Consider the following 21,277-nt stretch of genomic DNA (forward strand, 5'->3'; position numbering starts at 1 on the left):
AGATAACAGTCCAACAGAAGTAAAGCAGAAGGCAAGTAATTTTTCACTCCTTTAGTTGCTTAATAAAGCTTATTTTATAGTGTTTATAGTGAATTTTCAAAGTGTTTATTGCAAAGTTTAGCATGACAAAACAGACTGACTGTAATCCGCGTGCGTTGATCTCTGTAAAATCGCTTCAATATTATTATAAGGGTCATTCTACAGAATTGGTTCAAAGTCAGAGTTGGAAACGTCTTTAAAAAAACGTCTTTTTCCACAACTTTTGTATGTATGCAAATTGTATAATGTCCAAGGTGCACATAGTAATTGCACAGTTAATTCGCATATTGTTTTTTCAGAAAGTTCTGGAATATTTTTCCTCTAACCAAATTTGTCACTACTGAAACACAATAATAAATCATTTCATAAGAAGGGCTACATTGACCTATTAAGATTGTAAATATATATTTTTTTTACTATTTTTTGAAAAAGTTTTCACAGGTAAATCAATAACAATTACAATTTTAACAATATTGGAAATGTGGGACATTTTTTTATAGAAAGTTTCATGATTAAAAAACTAAAATTTCTTTTTACTTCACTTTAAAAAAAAAAAAAAAAAAAAAAAAAGCATTTTTAAAAAGAACATTGCAAAAATTATTTCAATATCATTTTCACAAGTTGAAATTTAGGGGTTAGGGTTCGGGACAGACACCTCCCACTTGAAAGTACCCAATAAATGATGATTTTATATATATTAAGCTTATAGATATTTTAAATATTATTGTGGGATTCAATAGATAATAGAAGGATCTTAGTAAACATCTAAAATTTGAATGCTTTTTAAATGTGTTTTATGGTTGTGGGACAGCAGTTTGCACCAATTCTAGAACGGCCCATATATGAGTTTACTGTCATGTAGAAAAGTCTTCTCTTTCTTGCCAATGAAGCTCAGGAGGCAGAGTTCCAGAAGTCAAAATAAGACTTTATTGGACAAAGCAGCAAAGCCGAGATGCCTGCACAACATTTGACCATCTCACACGTTTATACAGTTTTAACCAATGTTCTCATTTGCAGGTTCTCTCCTCCCTCTTCTCTTCTTGGATTCTTTCGCCACAGTTACTTGGCTAGCATGTTCAAGCCAAAACACATTTTCAAAACACATCTGGATTTTATAGTATTCAAACTATTGTTTATACTACAATTGTTTTCTATAGGATAAATAACAGAGTGTATGTTGGTTTACTACGGAAAAGCTAAAATGTGATTAAAATGGTGACTGACCAAAGCGACTTCAAGACTTCTGCCCTTCCTGTGTTCACTTCCAATTTGGCCACGGATGCGTATCCTAAAGACCCACTAAAGTACTTGGAACTTGCAGCATTATTCATTGTGTTGACGTCATTTCAACTGGAACAGGAAGACGGTGGGACATATCAAACAGGTTTATGTTCAAGGTTTACTTAATTCTCAGTTGGAAAACACAGCTTTAGCTGGTAGCTGTGGAAAATGGTAGCATTAGTAGGTTAACCAGCCAACGTATGCTCCAAAAAACAAATCCTATAAGGAAGCCACAATTGCGCCGTTGAGTTTAACACTTTAGACTCATTGTACAGCTTAAACTATTTAGAATGATTTAAGTTAACTAGCCAGTCTAGCATTAATATACTATTTTTTTATTGATGCAAAAGCCAGGTTTAATAATGCAATCCATTATACAACTTACACAAAAGGACTTTACAATGAAAGCATTTTTGATAACTTTCACAAAAGTACAATATTTTGTAGTATGAATATCTGAACATGCTTTTAAACAAACAGTTTATTCTAGCTTCATGCATTTTTTTTTTTATACCAAAACTTAAATGTGGATACGTTTCATAAAAAAAGCAACATTTTGAGCAAGAAGCTGAGAAAGTCTTCGTCCGGATGGGAATCAGAACGATGATCAAAACACGGATGCGGAAGATGTCCATCAAAACCTCCAAAACTTCACAGTCGTTTCCTCTTCATGGTTTTGATATTCTATCAGTAACGTTAGGCAGTTTTGATGAATGCGTTATTTTACACGTGCGTAAGCAATGCCTCTATCGCTTGTTTCTGCTTCTTCTTCACTTCTTCGCTTACTCTTTCAGAAGATGCGTAATAGCGCCCCCTAGCGTATAACAGCAGAAAACACAGAAAGCAAGAAAATTCTGTCAATAGCGGGGAAAGAGTTAAGTAGTCTTGCTAATTTGATCTGAAACCGTGTCACAGGTATTTGCACGTTCTTCTTTTTTATTTAGGTTTGCGCGGCACATATTCCATGAGGTTTTGGTGGCAAAAAAATAGCTAAAGCAGTCCAAACCGCAGTTCATACTGGAAATGGAAAGAGTGCTGTGCAGGAAGTTGTGCGCGAGCTGCTTATCGTCGCAGCTGTAGTTATCCTCTGGTGTTCCGTAGTCGTATTGCACGATGTATTTAACAATGTAACCCAAGTGGACGGGGAAAAAGCATATGACAAACACAATGAAATTGGCCGCGATGATGAACATGCATTGGATCTTTTCCGAACGGGATCCGATGTTCAACTGCTTACGCAGAGTGTAAATGATCCTGACGGAGCAGTACATCATGATCATAAATGGCAAGAGGAACCCAACGATGATCAACAACAAGACGAAATGCAACGACAGGCCTTCTCTGACCCTCTGGAAGCACTTGCTTTTATCGTTACTAGAGTCTGTCACGAAGTAAATCGGGCTGATGCAGCCAATGGTGAACCATATGAGCGAACAAACCACCAGAGCATTCCTACGACAGAAAATTTGCCTGGCCTTCAAGGGGTACTTGATGGCCACGTACCGCACCACACTTATGGCAGTGATGGTGAAGATACTCACGTACATGTTGATGTAATAAACCGACAACACACAATTACACAGTCCCATTAATTTCCCGTCCAATGGCTTGTCGTAGAAATAGATCTTAACGGGAAGGAACACCAACAGAACGCAGTCTGCGATGGACATATTGGTGATGTAGATGTTCATGTAGGTCCATTCTGCTCTGCGACGCCGGCAGAACACCACCAGGACGAATATGTTTCCCAGGACCCCGAGGATGAAGGTGGGTATCGAAGTGACTGCTTGTAGGTACAGGACTGTGTTGGTGACGTTAAGGGTGCAGTTGGACATCTTCAACCTGTGGGAAACAGTTTCAAAACCAATGAGCAATATATCACTGTGATGAACAGGCTGAAATATTGACCTACCAAAATTTTGCTATTAGCTTTTGTTAGAAAAGCACAGACTACTAAGTATCTCCTGACAATATTCATTTTGAAACAAACTGTCCAACAGTCAAACCCACGTACACTCTTAAATATAAAGGTTATTTACTGGCATTGACGATTCCACGAAGAACCTTTAAAGGGGTCATGAACTGAGAAATCAAATTTTCCTAGAGCTTTTGATAAGAGGTCATCATACTATAAATGTCCTGTAAGTTTCAGAACTGAAAACTTTTTTTAGTTTAAAAAAGCTTTTACTGTATCCAAGCCCAGATAATGACTCATTGTGGAATGTGCTTCTTTAAAAAAACCTCCTCTGCTGAAGAAAATCACCACCTACTTCATCATTGCTACTTTGGCCGACCAGTGAAGATTCATGAACTAATGAACCGGTTCTTTTGAGTGAATTCAAAACATGCAGCGCGTTCTTCTTTTTTCTGTTTTATTTGTATACACGTAATTGTATAATATTCAGTTTTTGCATTTGAACAAAAGCGCATGTGTACTGTCAATGTTTATTCGATAAAAAACACTGATGTCGGATTCCCAAATGAAAGATTCAAAATGGTTCTTTTTAGTGAATCAAACACATGCTGCAAAACCAGGTTGATTCCTAAACGAATGTCTTCGAAATGGTTCCTTTAGCGATTCAAAAACATGTAGCCTACATATACATATATATATATATATATATTACAGTGCTCAGCATAAATGAGTACACCCCCTTTGAAAAGTAACATTTTAAACAATATCTCAATGAACACAAAAACAACTTCCAAAATGTTGAAAATAACTTCTGTTTATGCAGAAATCGAATTATAATGACGAGATCACTGCTTTCATGCGCTCAACAAATCTGTGATTAAATTATACATAGAGAGCAATCAAAGAACGCTCCCTTTACAATCGCTGGAGCTGTCAATCAAAAGCTGCCAGTTTATTACTGAGCTCTGGACTATCATGATGTACAATGATGATTTTTAATTACCATGTTAATGGATACAAACTATTTTTTGTTAGTTCATACGGCATTAACTAATTTGTATAAACTGAGAACAAAGACTTTTAACCATGTAATTTTGAAAATATATTAAAAAAAGAAAAAAATTCACGTGGCAGGCAGTTTGACACGCAATCCGAACTGCTGAATCGAAACAACAGATTCGAAGCAGTGTTTTGAAATCAACCATCACTAGAAACTGTTGAAAAGTCGTACTTTTGCTCTTTGTACATCTTATGCATACTGTATGAACATAAAAAGTGACTTTATTTAAAAGTATTGTTGGTAAATATTGTAGACATCGATCCGATCAAAATCCATGTGAACAGCTTATATTTAACAAAAGAATATTGCGTGTATGGGTAGCGAAACTATGAATGTTTAAGCCCCGCCCTCACTTCCGGTTCTGTGGCTGCGGTTCTGAAACTGCTGGTGCTGCGGTTCTGCAGCTGGATATGTCTCCTTAAAACAGAGCGTTCAAATAAGAGGGCTGAAATCGGGGTAGAAAAAATGCCTTTTATTTCTAAATTATGACAATTTTTGATGTAAAAATCATACTAACATTATAAGTGCACCACAGGAAACATAAAACACTAAAACAACGCAGTTCATGTCTTTCCATTGCTCAAAAGGTTCTTTACAGTGGAAAAAGTTTCTTTTGATTATAAATATTTTTTTAAATGGGTTTTTTCTTTGGGGAACCAAAATGATTCTTCTGTGACATCAATGCAAAACCCACCATTTTGGGTCCTTTATTTAAAAAATAAATAAATAAAACTCAAATAGTAAATCTCCAATATCAGACAAAACCCCTTACCTTTTCACACGAATGACTAGAAGAAAGACGTTTTTCCTGGTGAAATCTGGAGGAAAGTCTGCTGCCAATAGTTTCAAGCACAACAGGATATTTATAACGGTTCTTGTGAAGTTTAATGTCTTCGCTACGCTACAGAATAAACATGCAGCAACCTTCCAGATCTTTCCCAGCCCCACTGAAGAGAGAAATATAAGTCACGTGCGTCCTTCAAAATCAACAATACCGTTACTGCAGAATTGAACTAGCTATGTGAGTCCGACAGAATGCAGTGCGCTTCAGTGATTTTCTCTCAGGGGGGGAATGAGCTTTATTCTCCTCAGCGTAAACAAACGCCCCTCAGCAGCACACAAAAATGCAGAGGTCACATGTGCTTTTGGTTTTCTCCATCAGTTTTATATGTCTGCATCCTTCTGCTGCTCAGACAGTCTCAGATTTAGCTACTAAATTAATAGGCTATGCAAAGAAGTTTTGAGCTTGTCAAGACTTGTAGTCTTGGCAGTCTCGTAAAAAAGGAAAGTTTTGGCTGTGTTTCATGCTGATTTGAATGAAGCAAGTAATTCTTATAAGTCATTCTTTAAGTTTAGTTATGTCGAATATGAGCAAGGCACACAAAATATGTTTACGAGAACGAGTTTGCGAAATCGACTGCAGCGCGGGAACATTGCGACTGAATCAACACAGCAACGAACATATATATACTTTTTAATTAAACTGTAATGATGAGTCGACAGAATGTGGATCCATTTGCAGCTGTTTATTAAGAGAACTTACAGAGCAGACAGGGCAAAGGCAGAGGCATAAACTGGGACAGGCAAGGATCAGGGCAGGCAGCAAAGGGTCACAGAGAATAAACAGTCCAAACAATAACAGGTAACAGTCCACGGGAAACCGCTCAGAAATGATCACCAAGGCAAATCAAGACTTTGCAAAGGGTGTGTGTGTGTGTATGTGTCTTAAATAGTCCAGGTAATGATCTGCAGGTGTGTGTGGCAATTGGTGATTGGTGTGGAGTGTGCATGTGATTGGAAGGGAGGATTATGGGAAATGGAGTCCAGGAACTGACAGGAACAGACGGTGATCGTGACATAAACAGTATAAAACATTAAGACAGACATGAAAACAATAAAACAAAGGGGGGAAATACACAGATACAGATGTTTTGCCAGGATAACAAGAAAACTACAACAATGTAATAAACATCACACACAGTTTCTGCCAATCTCATGTTAATCTTGAGTACTGTATATAGAGTAACAATGCATCCTTCATATCTCCGAAAAGTCTTTAGTTTTGTATTTATAAATATTTATATTTATAAAAGATATATACGCTAAACCGAGTCTTTCCGGAAAAAGCCGAGATCTTGGAGGCGTGTCTGGCGTCAGTGCCGTGGGCGGAGCTAAAGAGTTACAGCGCGCGCAGCTTCTGCGTAGAGATGTCTGCTAGCTGCGACATCATTATCCACTTTATTCCTGACTAGCGTACTGCGTTTCGAATTATGGGTTCCACTTCCGGTTTGGGGAACTTCCATTTAAAAAGACTGAAACGAATCGTTTCAAATCATAAGGTTGCCCTACAAATAAAGCTTATCCGTCAGTTTGACTGAATGAGCTGTCAATTTTTCTTTCATGTTTTATTTTCAGACATCATGAGAAAAACGTAACGCTTGGTATTTTAACATAAAATGTTATAACAAGAATTTTTCTCCTCAAAGCCTCACGTCTCTTTCCAGGTTTGTTTTCACAGGTAAATACAATTTATTATCTGTAAAAATGATGGAAATCACTTTGAAATAGTATCACGCAATGCTGAAGTTCATGAACGTTTTTTATTAAGGTAACGTATATTACACAATACAGATATATATCACTATAGTGATATTTAACCTGTCCTTTATTGCTGAGGAAAGAATCGCGCTTTTTCATGGCTTGTTGAAACTACCTTGTTGATGCTTTTCAGCGCCGAACTGGGACTTGTTTACAAAGTAGGGGAGAGTGGGGTAAGATGAGCCATTTTTTACTTATGTGGTCCTCATGATAAGGGGAAATGAGGCAGAAGTACAATGAAAGTATTTAAAGTAATTTCAGGATGTTTCCTATCATTTTAAATGACCAAAATACATCTATGACAAAGGGTTCTAAAAATATGGCTTCTTATAAAAAAGTGAGTCAGTGAGTGGGTGTAAACTGACCATCTAACTGAATCTTAATCAAACCCATGTGAAATTTTAAAGATAATGTACCTATTTTAAAAACTAATTTAATAATCAAATTTCCTTTTACAAATATTCTTTGTAAAAATATTTTACAAATATATTTTTTTTTTTAAAGCTAACTTAAACAACATAAAACCAACCAAATGAAGTGGAAATTTCAGTATGTTTAATTGTTTGCATTTCTGAAACAATATGCTGAACACTGAAGATGTAACCTTCCCATAAACAGACTAAACAGAGAGTTTGTTGAGTAAAATTAAATAAAAACTAAATAAGAATGAATAAATGTCATTAAAACTAATAAACATTTTAGTCAAAAGGTTCTTGACATGGTAGTTTTTTCTGCAAAGTTGACCATGTTAGGCCATTAGAGACTACAGGTGGAAAGATATATATGATTAAACATCCTCTGGTTCGTATCAGAGAAGGATTTGGTGTACTTGTATACTATTCCTATCAAATAAACTCGAAAATAAAGATAAACTAAACCAGTTGCGTAATATTACATTGAAATGACACCAGTTTATACTTCAGATTAAACTTAAATTCATTGCCTTATGGTGGGGTAAGTTAAAACACTGGCTCAATTTACCCCACAGCATTTGGCTCACTTTGCCCCATAGCTGCCGTTTTAGGAAAAGCTAGCTAGCTTACCAATTCAGAATAATATTTAGCTAAATGACTTGCATAGCTTTATATGTTGCTAAATCACCAATATTCATCATAAATAGTTTTAGACCTGGACAAATTTGCTTTGATGAAACGGCCATTACATCTGTTATGTTAAAATTTTACTTTGACAAGCCAAAAGCAGTTTTTAAAGTAAATAAGTGACTTCCACTCCTCCCATGTGCTTCTCCTTTTCACAGTCTGGCAGAAATGATGGGTGGTTCCAAAATATATTGTCACATGACAATAAAATGGTACGGTTGCCAAGATACAGGGGGTGGGTCAACTTACCCACTGGCTCATCTTACCCCACTCTCCCCTATTCATCACCGAATTCTCGGGAACAAACAAACATAAGTGCACAACTCCGTTGCTGCCCCGGAAAAAACAAACTTCATCCACTGTTCCCTTAACGCTGGGTTCTTTGGGAAGCTGAAAAAGATAATCTTTCCCTCACAACCAAAAACACACTCCTTTGGTGACAGGAGCTGCGTCTTATTCGGAGGCTGCGTCCTCCAGAGGTCGCATTTGAAGGCTGAATACTTCATCAAGGATGTCATATTTAAGAAAAGTAACCGTAATAAAATTGACTGATATTCATATATTCATTGTGAGGTGTAAAATACTGTAATTTCTTTCTTACATTGCAATCTCACGGTTATTTTTCTTAAATGAGACTGCCTCGATGATGTACGCAGCCTTCAAAGGGTGCAGCCCCTGAACTGGGACACAGCCATTGTTGAAAAATCTCTCGGCTTCCGTATCCCGAACGAAACGCGTTGATGGGTGTGCTCTTGCTATGGGTGATGTGTGTGTGTGTGTGTGTGTGTGTGTGTGCGCTTTTCAGGGAGAAGTGCCTATACAAGGGATTCCGCCCTTTGTTATGTGATAGGGCCATACTAGAAAAAAATTCTCAGAATCCCGTACCGAAACCGGAAGTAGTCATTTGGCACAGAAATACTCTGTCATACGTCCAACTCGTGTTTTGAAACTTTGGCCATTGTAAATAAGTCAGAATGCATGAAATAGCATTGCACCCCCCCTTTAAGCTAGTCCTAGACTAAAATGCATGTTTGAGCTTTTTTAACTGAATGTAACTCGCACTGACATATCTTAAAATATGTCAGTGCGATTGTTTTGTCTCAAGATCCACACCAGTAATGTTTTTTTTCTAGTGTACGTTTATAAAAGCTACTTAAATATCCTAATTGAACTAAGGCCTAATCCTGGCTTAGGCTAAACCCTGTCTGTGAAACCGGGCCATAGTGTTCATTGCTTTAGGATTAACAGAGCTTTGGATAGTTTCCATAAACCTGTCCAGATCATCTTCAAATAAAGAAAAGAGGGGTTTAGAGCCAGTACGTTTTTTGTCTATGTATGTGAAATTTAGCTAGCAGGAAACATAAATTAATTATATAACACTGAGCAGACAAACAATCTAAAGAAAACATCTTTAAACAGAAAAAAAGTCACTTGCAAAATGAGACTGGATGAACATTTTGATCAAAAATATCTCCCTGTGTGTGGTGTACATTGCCAAAACAAGTAGCCTAAAAAAGCATCTTCTTTAGAAAACAGCAATTCATTCAAATGTCTGACATATATTTCCTAAGAAAGGCTTTGGTTATCTTTGTTATTTCTTTTACTTTATTTGTTAGCGGATATTTTTGAGGCAATGACCATATTTGTCCAATACTCTCTACAGTATTATTCCAATATGGTATTACACATGGAATTACGATTATCTGGAAGAGAGCACTGGTTTTATCATTATTTTTATGTTGCTCTACAGTATAACTTTCCGGTCATTGTGTCAGTTAAGTTCAAAGTTTAAGTATGTGGCCGTGGAAATGTATTCCCTTGTGACTGTAAGGATACTCCAGATGGAATAGCATTGAAAACAACAGCATATTCATTAGCAGCTATAGGGATTTCTGTAAAAAAATCTGAATAAATAAGAAGTCTGTTCAACTAAAAAAGGTTGTTTTTAAACCAGTTGTCAAAGAAAAGTGGTTTGTTCTTGTAGAGAATATCCTTATTGTTCCATAAGTAAGCCTAATGTCTGTCCAGAGAGAAGTTGTGATTGTATATTAGGGATCAAGCCAAGAGCATCTGCTTATGGAAATTAGAAAGTTTGGTAGGGTTCTTGGTAAGATTATAATTTCAAAGTAGGAGAGAATTCAGACCACCAACTTTAGAGAAACTATGATCAGGGATGTCATTCCGAAGTTAAGTGGGATTGTTAAGGAAATTCTTAAAGGGGTGGTTGATTATGATTTCACTTTTTATAACTTTAGTTAGTGTGTAATGTTGCTGTTTGAGCATAAACAACATCTGCAAAGTTACGACGCTCAAAGTTCAATGCAAAGCGAGATATTTTCTTTTAAAGAATTCTCTGTTTAAGGACTACAACAAACGGCTGGTAGGGACTACAACAAGCTTCTTCCTGGGTTAGTGACATCACAAACCCTAAAATTAACATAAACCCCGCCCCCGAGAACACGCAACAAAGACGGTGAGGCCATGTTGGACTGCTGCTTTAGAGAAGAGGAAGAGTTGTTGTAGTAGAGTGTTGTTACCATGCCGTCATTTTACGCCGGACTGCTTCACAAACGAGGGTCAATTCAACAAAAAAAAAAGATTAACATGACGGCACATGCTAGTGGATGAGTTGAATCAACTCCACAGCAACTACATAAATTTATCCACTAACCATTCAGAAACGTCCAGATTCATTCTAAAAGTTGTAACTTCTTCCTGAGTCTCTCCATCAGTGTCGACTCCGGTTTGAACAATGTAAGGCTGAACACCGTTACTGACAATCCTCATTTTGGCTGCGTGAGATTCTCCAGCTTTGTTGTTGTTGATCAACCGAAGCTTGAGCTGTTAAAGCTCCGCCCTCTTCTGGAAAGGGGGTTTCCAGAAGAGTTCAACACTTCAATAGTACAATATAAACAGGTTATGAAAGTTGGGATTCTTGCGTTATGGTTATTAGACAGTCGCTGAGGGGACTTTGAGGCTGCGATGCCCCGGCAACGGGTTAAAATGTTGTGCAGAATCCATTTCCTGTTGTTTACATGGTTCAGTACAACTGGGAAACTCCACTTAGGAAAACTGCAGGGAAAAAAACGCTCCTGAGAGATCCATGGGTTTGAATGAGCAACACTTCAATAGTACAATATAAACAGGTTATGAAAGTTGGGATTCTTGCGTTATGGTTATTAGACAGTCGCTGAGGGGACTTTGAGGCTGCGATGCCCCGGCAACGAGTTGAAATGTTGTGCAAAATCCATTTTCTGTTGTTACATGGATAGGAAAACTGCAGGGGAAAAAACGCTCCTGAGAGATCCATGGGTTTAAATGAGCAACATGCATTCATATCACCCGCTGGAAATTCTCAGGAACTCTCGGCGAGTCCGTGCGCGATCATTCCAAGCACCTTAAGGAGCAGCAGCTCATTTGCATTTTGCAGCTCATTTGCATTTAAAAAACGACGTGTTTTTGCTCACACCCAAATGGGGCAAATTTGACAAGCTATAATAAATGATCTGTGGGGTATTTTGAGCTGAAACTTCACAGACACATTCTGGAGACACCAGAGACTTATATTACATCTTGTAAAAGGGGCATAATAGCTCCCCTTTATGCCAATTCATTTCAAAAGTGTTGTTTAAAGGCACGGTATGTAATTTTCACCACTAGAGGTCGCTTCTTCAAAACAAAGGTGTAGCTTGATGATGCCGTGAATGAGTGTGGAATCATGGGTGTTGTCGTCTTCACCTCCACAGCCGATGGAAAGCAATCAGACAGAGCCGGGCAGAAATCATGTTAATGGATGAGCTAATGTATAATAGTTGTATCAACATTACTGTGTTATGAAGCAGGGCGGGCCGAGAGCTGCAGGATTCCAGTGGATGCTTATGCTGCAGTCGGCCGTTTCTGTGTGGGGTAACACAGCGCTGTTAATTTAAAAATATATTGTATGATGGAAAAGCTCTCTCTGTTAGCCACTTGACAAAATGGTGTTGTCATGGTAAAAACATGGTAAATCAAGAAAACAAGCGATTCAAACAATACCGTGTTGAGCTATATAACGATGATTAGTTTTCTGTTGATGAATGTATTCATACAGTTGCTCACCTGTCTATAGACAGGTGAGCAACTGGACTTTGAGGCTGCGATGCCCCGGCAACGAGTTGAAATGTTGTGCAGAAGTGTTAAATTAACACCCAAAGTGTACATATGAGTCCATCTTACCGGGTGTTAAAAAGTAACACTGAAGCAGTGTTAAAGTTAATGAGATAATTGATTGATGATTGACAATTATTGGTGACACCTGATGTTAATAAGCAGAATCACTGAAGGAAAGATTGAAAAAAGGTGTTAATTAATGTTTTATGGAATGTTTCATTTCAAGTCACCAGGATAGAGGTCAGTGTTTGCTTTAGTTGGGCTCTTGACTCTTTACCTTTTATTATTAGTTTTTCTCTGGCTGCTCCAGCTTTGTGTTTGTAAAGCACATTTGTTATGGCCAGAGAAAACATGATCTGGTCACAATATGTTTTGATGCTGATATTATCATCATGCAATGGCCTGATGTCATTTAGAGTCTAAATCTCTGACCGTATGCTTGATGTACAGCTTTAGTATTAATGATTGTAGCACAAAGTCTTCTGTGTTTAGACACACACAGACATCAAGAATCAGCATATGATTCTCAAGAACGGTGACAATAAATAAATACAAAATACTGACAAACAGATCAACTCTGAACATCACAAAACAAGCTACTGTCACAACAAAACAACAGAAAAATAAAAGCAAACATGAACAATCTACGACAAAAAACAGGACAATTCAGCTGCATAATTTATTCATGCAGAAATGCATGATGGGAGCCATGGATGAGTTTTAATTGGTGGCTCCCATCATGCACTGCAACATGAAGCACTTTGTTTGATTGTCGCCATTGTTGAGGGTCATATGCTGATTCTTGATGTCTGTGTGTGTTTCAAAAAAACCCTTCAGATTATAAAAGCTCTGCTGGATCTCAAGCGGTAACAGATTTAGTATAAGGAAATGATATAACATCTGCATACCAATACTGGATGTCACCAATGAATCAGGCCATTTCACAATGAGAATGTCGTCATCAAAACACAAGCGTTATGACTGCGCTTCCCAAAGCATCATAAACCTAAACTGATCAACTTTGGCTTATAGCACTCGTGGGAAATGCAGCCCAGATCACAGTTTCTCAGGCCATTACAAATGTGCTCTACAAACACAACTAAAGGAAATGCTTTTCACCATCATGGTGACTTCAAACTAAACTTTCATTAAAACATTAACATCTAAACATCTGTTAATTCTCAATAAGAACTTTTGTTGATGTATTACAGAAATAAAATCAAACTGGTTAATAATAAGTGTAATAATGTTTAATGGCTGGAAGTCAGTTGTAGTTGTCGTGTCTCTCTCTTTTTCTCTTGTTGTTTCTTCAGTGATTCTGCTTATTATCATCAGGTGTCACCTACTGATTGTCAATCATCACTCAATCATCAATCAATTATCTCATTAACTTTAACACTGCTTCAGTGTTACTTTTTAACACCCGGCAAGATGGACTCATATGTACACTTTGAGTGTTAATTTAACACTGGGGATTTAGCTGTGTAATAAAGCACAAAGCGTTTTTTGGTGTTTCTTTAGTTTCTATGAAAGTAAAACTGGAAATCGAGGGTAGCGCGGATATGACGTCATTGACAGGCGACGAAATGACACAGTCTGTATCACTGGTTAAAAAAAGCTGATTTTTCTCTGAATATAAACATTGTTTGGAAGGTTTGGGATTATGTAAGTACACAAGTTGACAAAATATATAACATTGTTCTAGTGGTTTTAATCTAAAAATCTTACATATTGTACCTTTAAAATCTAAAAAGTCCAGTCCCCCTGTTTTAATGGATTCATCAGTACTGATTTTCCTAATAAAGTGGGTTTTATTTTTCCAAACAAAATGACAAAATTTAACATGTTTTCAACCTTCTGTAATGTTCCTTCATCAACAGGAAAGAGCTGCATGACTAGCTTCAGAGAGTAAATATCTTCCTCTTACTGATAGGAATTGAGTTTCCTTTTCATTATTAGGGGATTGAAATTTAGTTTACATCTTGTTTTTTTGGCCTTTATTAATTACCCTTACTACACTCAAAAAAATATTTAACCCCAAAAGTTAAAACTTATGTAATTCAATTGCATATAAAATTTCCATCCAATTTAATCACATAAGTCCAACGTAAAAAAGTTAACTTTTACTTAAGCTTCCCCATCATGTTCAGTTGACTTGAATGAATTAAGTAAAGGTTATGTTAACTGATAAACTGCAATTTAAGCTTGTGTAATACATAAACCTTACTCTTTTCAAATAACTTATTCTTACTTGCTTTATATAACTATCTTACATTTCTTTATTTATATTAAATAAATGCTCAAACACGTGTTACATTTATAAACATTTATTGTCACAATTGCTCCAGGAATAATAAGAAACATCCAGTCTGACAAAAAAACAGAACATAATGCAGTATTTCACAAATTAAGGCAACTGTTTACTGCAGTTTTGTGCCTTCTCCCAAACTAACACAATGGTTATGGCTGTGTGCCAACAAGTTCATAGATCAACATGGAACCAAATTTCAACATCAAACATTATTTTCACAATTTCAAGGTAATATTGGGATCTCACTGCATAGTATTGTCATCAGTTTGTGCTTTCACTCATCTAAAACTTGATACAGATCTGTAAATGGTTACATTCCTTGTAAACATTTGTTCAAACAATCAGGACACTTGGGGGTAAAAAAGAAGAAAATCTGAAGGATTATAATTTACTTTACATATAACAGGTTTTTTGTTGTCCGTCAAATTTCAGCATTTAGGCATTCAGTAGCCCAAGTGTGCTACTCACAAGTTAACTTCCTGGACAAGGAATAGCACAAGGGCTAACATCTTTTCAAAGGGTTTATTCGCCCAAAAATGAAATTTCTGCCATTAATTACTCACCCTCATGTTGCTCCAAACCCCTAAGACCTTTGTTCATCTTCAAAACACAAATTAAGATATTTTGTGTGTACAACATCAACTGCGTAGGAGACTGACATAAAAGGGAACACATTTTTGAATAAAGTCTTTTTTTTTTTTTATTGTTTTGCGCACAAAAAGTATTCTCGTCGCTTCATACTATTAAGGTTGAACCACTGTAGTCATGTTGACTATTTTAATGATGTCTTCACTACCTTTCTGGACCTTGAAAGTGATAGTTGTGTTGCAGTCTATCGGAGGCCAGATAGCTCATGGATTTCATCAAAAATATCCTAATTTGTGTTCTGAAGATGAACGAAGGTCTTACGGGTGTGGAACGACATGAGGGTGAGTAATTAATGACAGAATGTTCATGTTTTGGTGAACAAAAAATTAAATGTGTTTAAATGTATCAGATAGGAAGCCAGAAGGTGCATTAGGTGCAGTTTGAGTTAGTGTCATCGGTTCATAGTGTCATCGATCGTACTGTCTTCAAATCAACATTACAGAACAAGTTTAAAAGTTTTCAATGTCCTTCCAGGGGATGGAAACATCTGTGTGATGTCCTAAAGTCCAAATTCATCATTACCTTCTGGAAGAATTCAAATGTGAATTTGAGACTCTGAGCATAGCTTGAGTGAGTAGATCAATCTGAACAGCATTATTAATCCAAAGGAAAAACTCTGAAGTGTTGTAGCAGTTTTACACCCTCTGTTGCTACTCCAACATCGTCTGGCTAGTACTCAGCACTTTAAGGGTCACAAAAAGGCCCAGAGTGGTCTCAGAAATTCCTCCCTCATCTCCTTCAGGATTGCAGTCCTAAGCAAGTAAATGAATGAATAAATAAATAACACCTTGTTTAGTTTCATTGAAATATTAGCAGCACACAGCAATATACTTTGTTTAGATCATTACAAAAAGTATGTATACAGTACAAACCTGGAATTCTTTGACAAGTGTTGTAATGTCCCCATTGAGAAACACACACAGACTCTTTATGACACAGTCTCGTTTGATGTGTATGTCTTCGCACTGAAAAATATGACACATATTAAAAACAGTGATTGATTATAGTTCAATCTTTGTAATTAGTTCCAAAGAACTGTAATGCAATTTACCACAACTTGCATCTGTCCAGCTGCTATGAACCGTGACAGAAGTGGCACAGTCTTTATCCACATAAATTCTGCTTTTATCTGAGAGGAAAAAAGGAAAGGGAAGATGGAAGAGATAGAGGCCTACTGTAGAGGAAATTATTGTAATTTACAAAAAATGTCTTAATGTAAATAATGACAACACTTACTTCATTTACTGTGAACAAGTTGCCTGAATCTCTTCTCAAAATGTCAATGTTTAAGAATGTTTCAATTACTTAAACATACCGGATACTTCAGCGATACTTCTTCCACACACTTTACGTTGCCACAAATCTGAAAGTCAAAAAACAGAAAATCGACATCAACAATTTTACAAAGAAATGAAACGAGTAAATTTTAGTTTTAATACAAAAAATGCGAAAAAAATATTACACATACCGTAATTGAGTTATTGTCCCAAAATTATGAGGTTTCTGAAATAGTAAAGATGACATACACTTTGTTATTATTATTATTATTAAATTATATTTTTATATTATTATTATTTAATAAAATTACGACTCAGGTTGAAAAGAACACGACTTGTTTTAACAGGAAATCCTATACATTTTTAGTTTATATATGGTCGAATGACACACTCTGCAATGTTTTGGTATATTTTCAAACTATATTTCAAGCAAAGTAAAATGCACATTGAAGCACTTATACTCAAAGATCTGTCCAAACATGCAAAAATACACAGTCAGTTGAACACATATCTCGAAATGATCAAATTTACCAGTATTTGTGGACAGACATTTTAATGTGAAAGCCTATAAACGTTTACAATGTAGATAACGTATATATTTAATGAAGTGTGTTTGAGCAACGTCTTGGCTTGTTTGCAAAGCATTTAACGTTAGCAAAGATCGCTGAAATGACGAATCTGTTATTAAAAAAAATAATAATAATATGCGTAATCTGCCTGAATGCAAACATGATGCACAGTCAAGTCGACAGCATAGCGTTATATCTTACAATGATCAACGTTACAAATACTACTCTTTTTATAGCTGAGAAGAACTAAAATATAAGTTAATTCGCCTTAGCAAAAATGTGCCTTCATGCTAGAACTAAGAAAACAAGATGGAATAAACAAAAATGGATATTGTTGAAGTTTAAATCGTTAATAAACATATCTTACCTTGAAAACATCCACATCTATGCATCCAAATCCTCCTTTTCGCTGAGTCAGACAGTAGATCACCGTTGCCAGTTTGCCGCCTTCAGTTGTTGTTATTTGACTCCAGACTCTAATGAGCATGCGCAACACTTGCATTTGCGCCTTATGGCAATGAATTAAGTATAGTTTATGTAATTTGATCAGGTTGGTCTTGAATCCATTTCATTCATGTTGTATAAAAGTAATTTGGAATAATAATAGTTATTTTATACGTTTTTAAATACATTTTATTTGAATTGTTTGCTTAATTTCAATTAGTGGCAAGAATCATTTTTTTGAGTGCAGTGTCGATTCCGGTTTGAACAATGTAAGGCTGAACACCGTTACTGACAATCCTCATTTTGGCTGCGTGAGATTCTCCAGCTTTGTTGTTGTTGAGCAACCGAAGCGTGAGCTGTTAAAGCTCCGCCCTCTTCTGGAAAGGGGGTTTCCAGAAGAGTTCAACACTTCAATAAGTTCAAAACTTCAATAGTACAATATAAACAGGTTATGAAAGTTGGGATTCTTGCATTGTGGTTATTAGACAGTCGTTGAGGGGACTTTGAGGCTGCGATGCCCCGGCGACGAGTTGAAATGTTGTGCAAAATCCATTTCCTGTTGTTACATGGATAGGAAAACTGCAGGGAAAAAAACGCTCCTGAGATATCACCCGCTGGAAATTCTCAGGAACTCTCGGCGAGTCCGTGCGCGATCATTCCAAGCACCTTAAGGAGCAGCAGCTCATTTGCATTTAAAGGGACACACACAAAAACGACATGTTTTTGCTCACACCCAAATAGGGGCAAATTTGACAAGCTATAATAAATGATCTGTGGGGTATTTTGAGCTGAAACTTCACAGACACATTCTGGGGACACCAGAGACTTATATTACATCTTGTGAAAGGGGCATAATAGCTCCCCTTTATGCCAATTCATTTCAAAAGTGTTGTTTAAAGGCACGGTATGTAATTTTCACCACTAGAGGTTGCTTCTTCAAAACAAAGGTGTAGCTTGATGATGCCGTGAATGAGTGTGGAATCATGGGTGTTGTCGTCTTCACCTCCACAGCCGATGGAAAGCAATCAGACAGAGCCGGGCAGAAATCATGTTCATGGATGAGCTAATGTATAATAGTTGTATCAACATTACTGTGTTATGAAGCAGGGCGGGCCGAGAGCTGCAGGATTCCAGTGGATGCTTATGCTGCAGTCGGCCGTTTCTGTGTGGGGTAACACAGCGCTGTTAATTTAAAAATATATTGTATGATGGAAAAGCTCTCTCTGTTAGCCACTTGACAAAATAGTGTTGTCTCCGAGGCATGGTAAAAACATGGTAAATCAAGAAAACAAGCGATTCAAACAATACCGTGTTGAGCTATATAACGATGATTAGTTTTCTGTTGATGAATGTATTCATACAGTTGCTCACCTGTCTAATAAAGCACAAAGCGTTTTTGGTGTTTCCTTGGTTTCTATGAAAGTAAAACTGGAAATCGAGGGTAGCGCGGATATGACGTCATTGACAGGCGACGAAATGACACGGTCTGTATCACTGGTTAAAAAAAGCTGATTTCTCTGAATATAAACATTGTTTGGAAGGTTTGGGATTATGTAAGTACACAAGTCGACAAAATATATAACATTGTTCTAGTGGTTTTAATCTAAAAATCTTACATATTGTACCTTTAAAATCTAAAAAGTCCAGTCCCCCTGTTTTAATGGATTCATCAGTACTGATTTTCCTAATAAAGTGGGTTTTATTTTTCCAAACAAAATGACAAAATTTAACTGTTTTCAACCTTCTGTAATGTTCCTTCATCAACAGGAAAGAGCTGCATGACTAGCTTCAGAGAGTAAATATCTTCCTCTTACTGATAGGAATTGAGTTTCCTTTTCATTATTAGGGGATTGAAATTTAGTTTACATCTTGTTTTTTTGGCCTTTATTAATTACCCTTACTAGGCAACTTGATCTTTCACAGGGATGCTGCGTATAGAGGGAACTACAGAGTTTTTAATCGACATCAACTCACACTTGTTGATATTGAGATGGAGATCACAGTTGAATCTCCAAACACAAATTTGGCAAGAGCTTGAAATATGAAGTTGTGCTCAAGTGAATCAAAGGCTTTGTAGAAGTCTAAGAAGAGCAAGCAGCTGTCATTTATCTTTATTGGTTTTGGGTATCAAGGTGATGACTCCTTGTGTCATATATGAGGTGGAAGTGCTTCCAATTCAAAACTTTCCTCAAACAATTTTAATAAAAAAGGGGATATGTCATCACAGCCAGGACTTTTATTATTTTTTAGACTCTTAATAACCTGAATTTCTGATTGGGATAAATCGTTATCGCAAGCTTCTTTATCTTATATTGGATTCATTTTATTAGGAATAATAGATTCAAAGAAAGAGTTTGCTGAATTCTCTCAATAACAGCATCGAACATACAGCGCGACCAGTGAAGATTCATGAACTAATGAACCGGTTCTTTTGAGTGAATTCAAAACATACAGCGCGTTCTTCTTTTCTCTGTTTTATTTGTGTACACATAATTGTATAATATTCAGTTTTTGAATTTGAACAAAAGTGCATGTGTACTGTCAATGTTTATTCGATAAAAGACACTGATGTCGGATTCCCAAATGAAAGATTTGAAACGGAATCAAACACATGCTGCAAAACCAGTGTACGTCGATTCCTAAACGAATGTCTCCGAAATGGTTCCCTTAGCGATTCAAAAATATATAGCATATATTATATATATACACACACCCACAGTACAGAGGTTGTGCCATGTTCCCCCCCCAAGGCACTAAAAACCAATGTAGTGACAAATTGGGTCCTCCCCCCTGAAATCGGGTCTCCTTTTTCAAAGTTACCATTTCTATCAAAAATTCTAGAAAAGGTGGTTTATTTGCAGCTCTATTCTTACTTGACCACTTTTAGTATATTTGATTTATTTCAGTCAGTCTTTAGGTCACTTCACACTTCTGAGACTGCTTTGCTGAAGGTGACCAACGATACTCTGTGTTCCTTGGATTCTGGCGATGGTGTCATTTTAATTCTTTTGGATCTCAGGCGCAGCATTTGACACGATAGATCATTCCATTCTGTTAAACCGTCTTGAGAGAGAGAGTGGTTGGTATCCAGGGGGTTGCATTAAGCTGGTTTTCCTCATATCTCAAAGGGCGAACCTTTTCTGTCAGCATTGGTAATCACAACTCATCTTCAACACTGATTACATGTGGCGTCCCACAAGGCTCGGTTTTGAGTCCCTTACTTTTTTCTCTATATATCAGGGGTGGGCAACGTTGATCCTGGAGGGCCATTGTCCTGCAGAGTTTAGCTCCAACCCTAATTAAACACATCTGAAGCTAATCAAGGTCTTCAGGATTACTAAAGTTACAGGCAGGTGAGTGTTTTTTTTCAGGGTTGGAGCTAAACTCTGCAGGACAATGGGCCTGCAGGATCAACGTTCCCCACCCCTGATATTCTAGGCTCCTTCCTCTAGGCTCTATTTTTCAGAAGTATGGTGTGATCTTATCACAGTTATGCAGACAATACACAAATTTATCTCACTGTCAAGCCTAAACAATCTCACCTCCTGCCTTGAGGAAGTAAAGTTGTGAATGTCTGAAAACTTCCTCAAGCTTAATGGGGATAAATCTGAGACCATTGCTTTGGCTGTTCAGTGTATCACTAATATTGTGTGTCGACTATATCTTTAACTTTGCATGATAGAGCCAACAATCTGGTTGTCATCTTTGAGTCTGACTTGAGTCCAAGTGCTGTTATTAAAGGAAGCTTATTTAACTGTCGGTCCATTGCCAGGTTTCTTTCAAAAAAGGATTAAGAATCAGTGGTTCATGCACTTCATCACATAAACTTTGGACTACTGCAATTCCTTATATGTAGGTTTGCCTAAATCCACTCTTTATCGCTTGC

General features: G+C 36.9%; 1 protein-coding gene and 1 long non-coding RNA gene across 2 annotated transcripts; both read right to left on the reverse strand.

Moving 5' to 3' along the window:
• Window positions 1-943: 943 nt before the first annotated feature.
• On the reverse strand, window positions 944-5,363 carry gpr35.1 (G protein-coupled receptor 35, tandem duplicate 1). The gene is made up of 2 exons (XM_051911066.1): window positions 5,068-5,363; window positions 944-3,162 (listed from the first exon to the last, which is right to left on the reverse strand). Exon 2 carries the CDS (start codon window positions 3,153-3,155, stop codon window positions 2,196-2,198), a length of 960 nt encoding a protein of 319 aa, XP_051767026.1. The 5' UTR covers window positions 3,156-3,162; window positions 5,068-5,363; the 3' UTR covers window positions 944-2,195.
• Window positions 5,364-14,537: 9,174 nt separating this feature from the next.
• On the reverse strand, window positions 14,538-17,625 carry LOC127521249 (uncharacterized). The gene is made up of 5 exons (XR_007932314.1): window positions 17,315-17,625; window positions 16,570-16,604; window positions 16,153-16,464; window positions 15,974-16,066; window positions 14,538-15,853 (listed from the first exon to the last, which is right to left on the reverse strand). It is a non-coding gene; the product is annotated as an uncharacterized LOC127521249 (long non-coding RNA).
• Window positions 17,626-21,277: the final 3,652 nt, after the last annotated feature.

This window comes from Ctenopharyngodon idella, chromosome 10, assembly GCF_019924925.1.
Source record: "Ctenopharyngodon idella isolate HZGC_01 chromosome 10, HZGC01, whole genome shotgun sequence".
In the NCBI taxonomy this organism is placed as follows: Eukaryota; Metazoa; Chordata; class Actinopteri; order Cypriniformes; family Xenocyprididae; genus Ctenopharyngodon; species Ctenopharyngodon idella.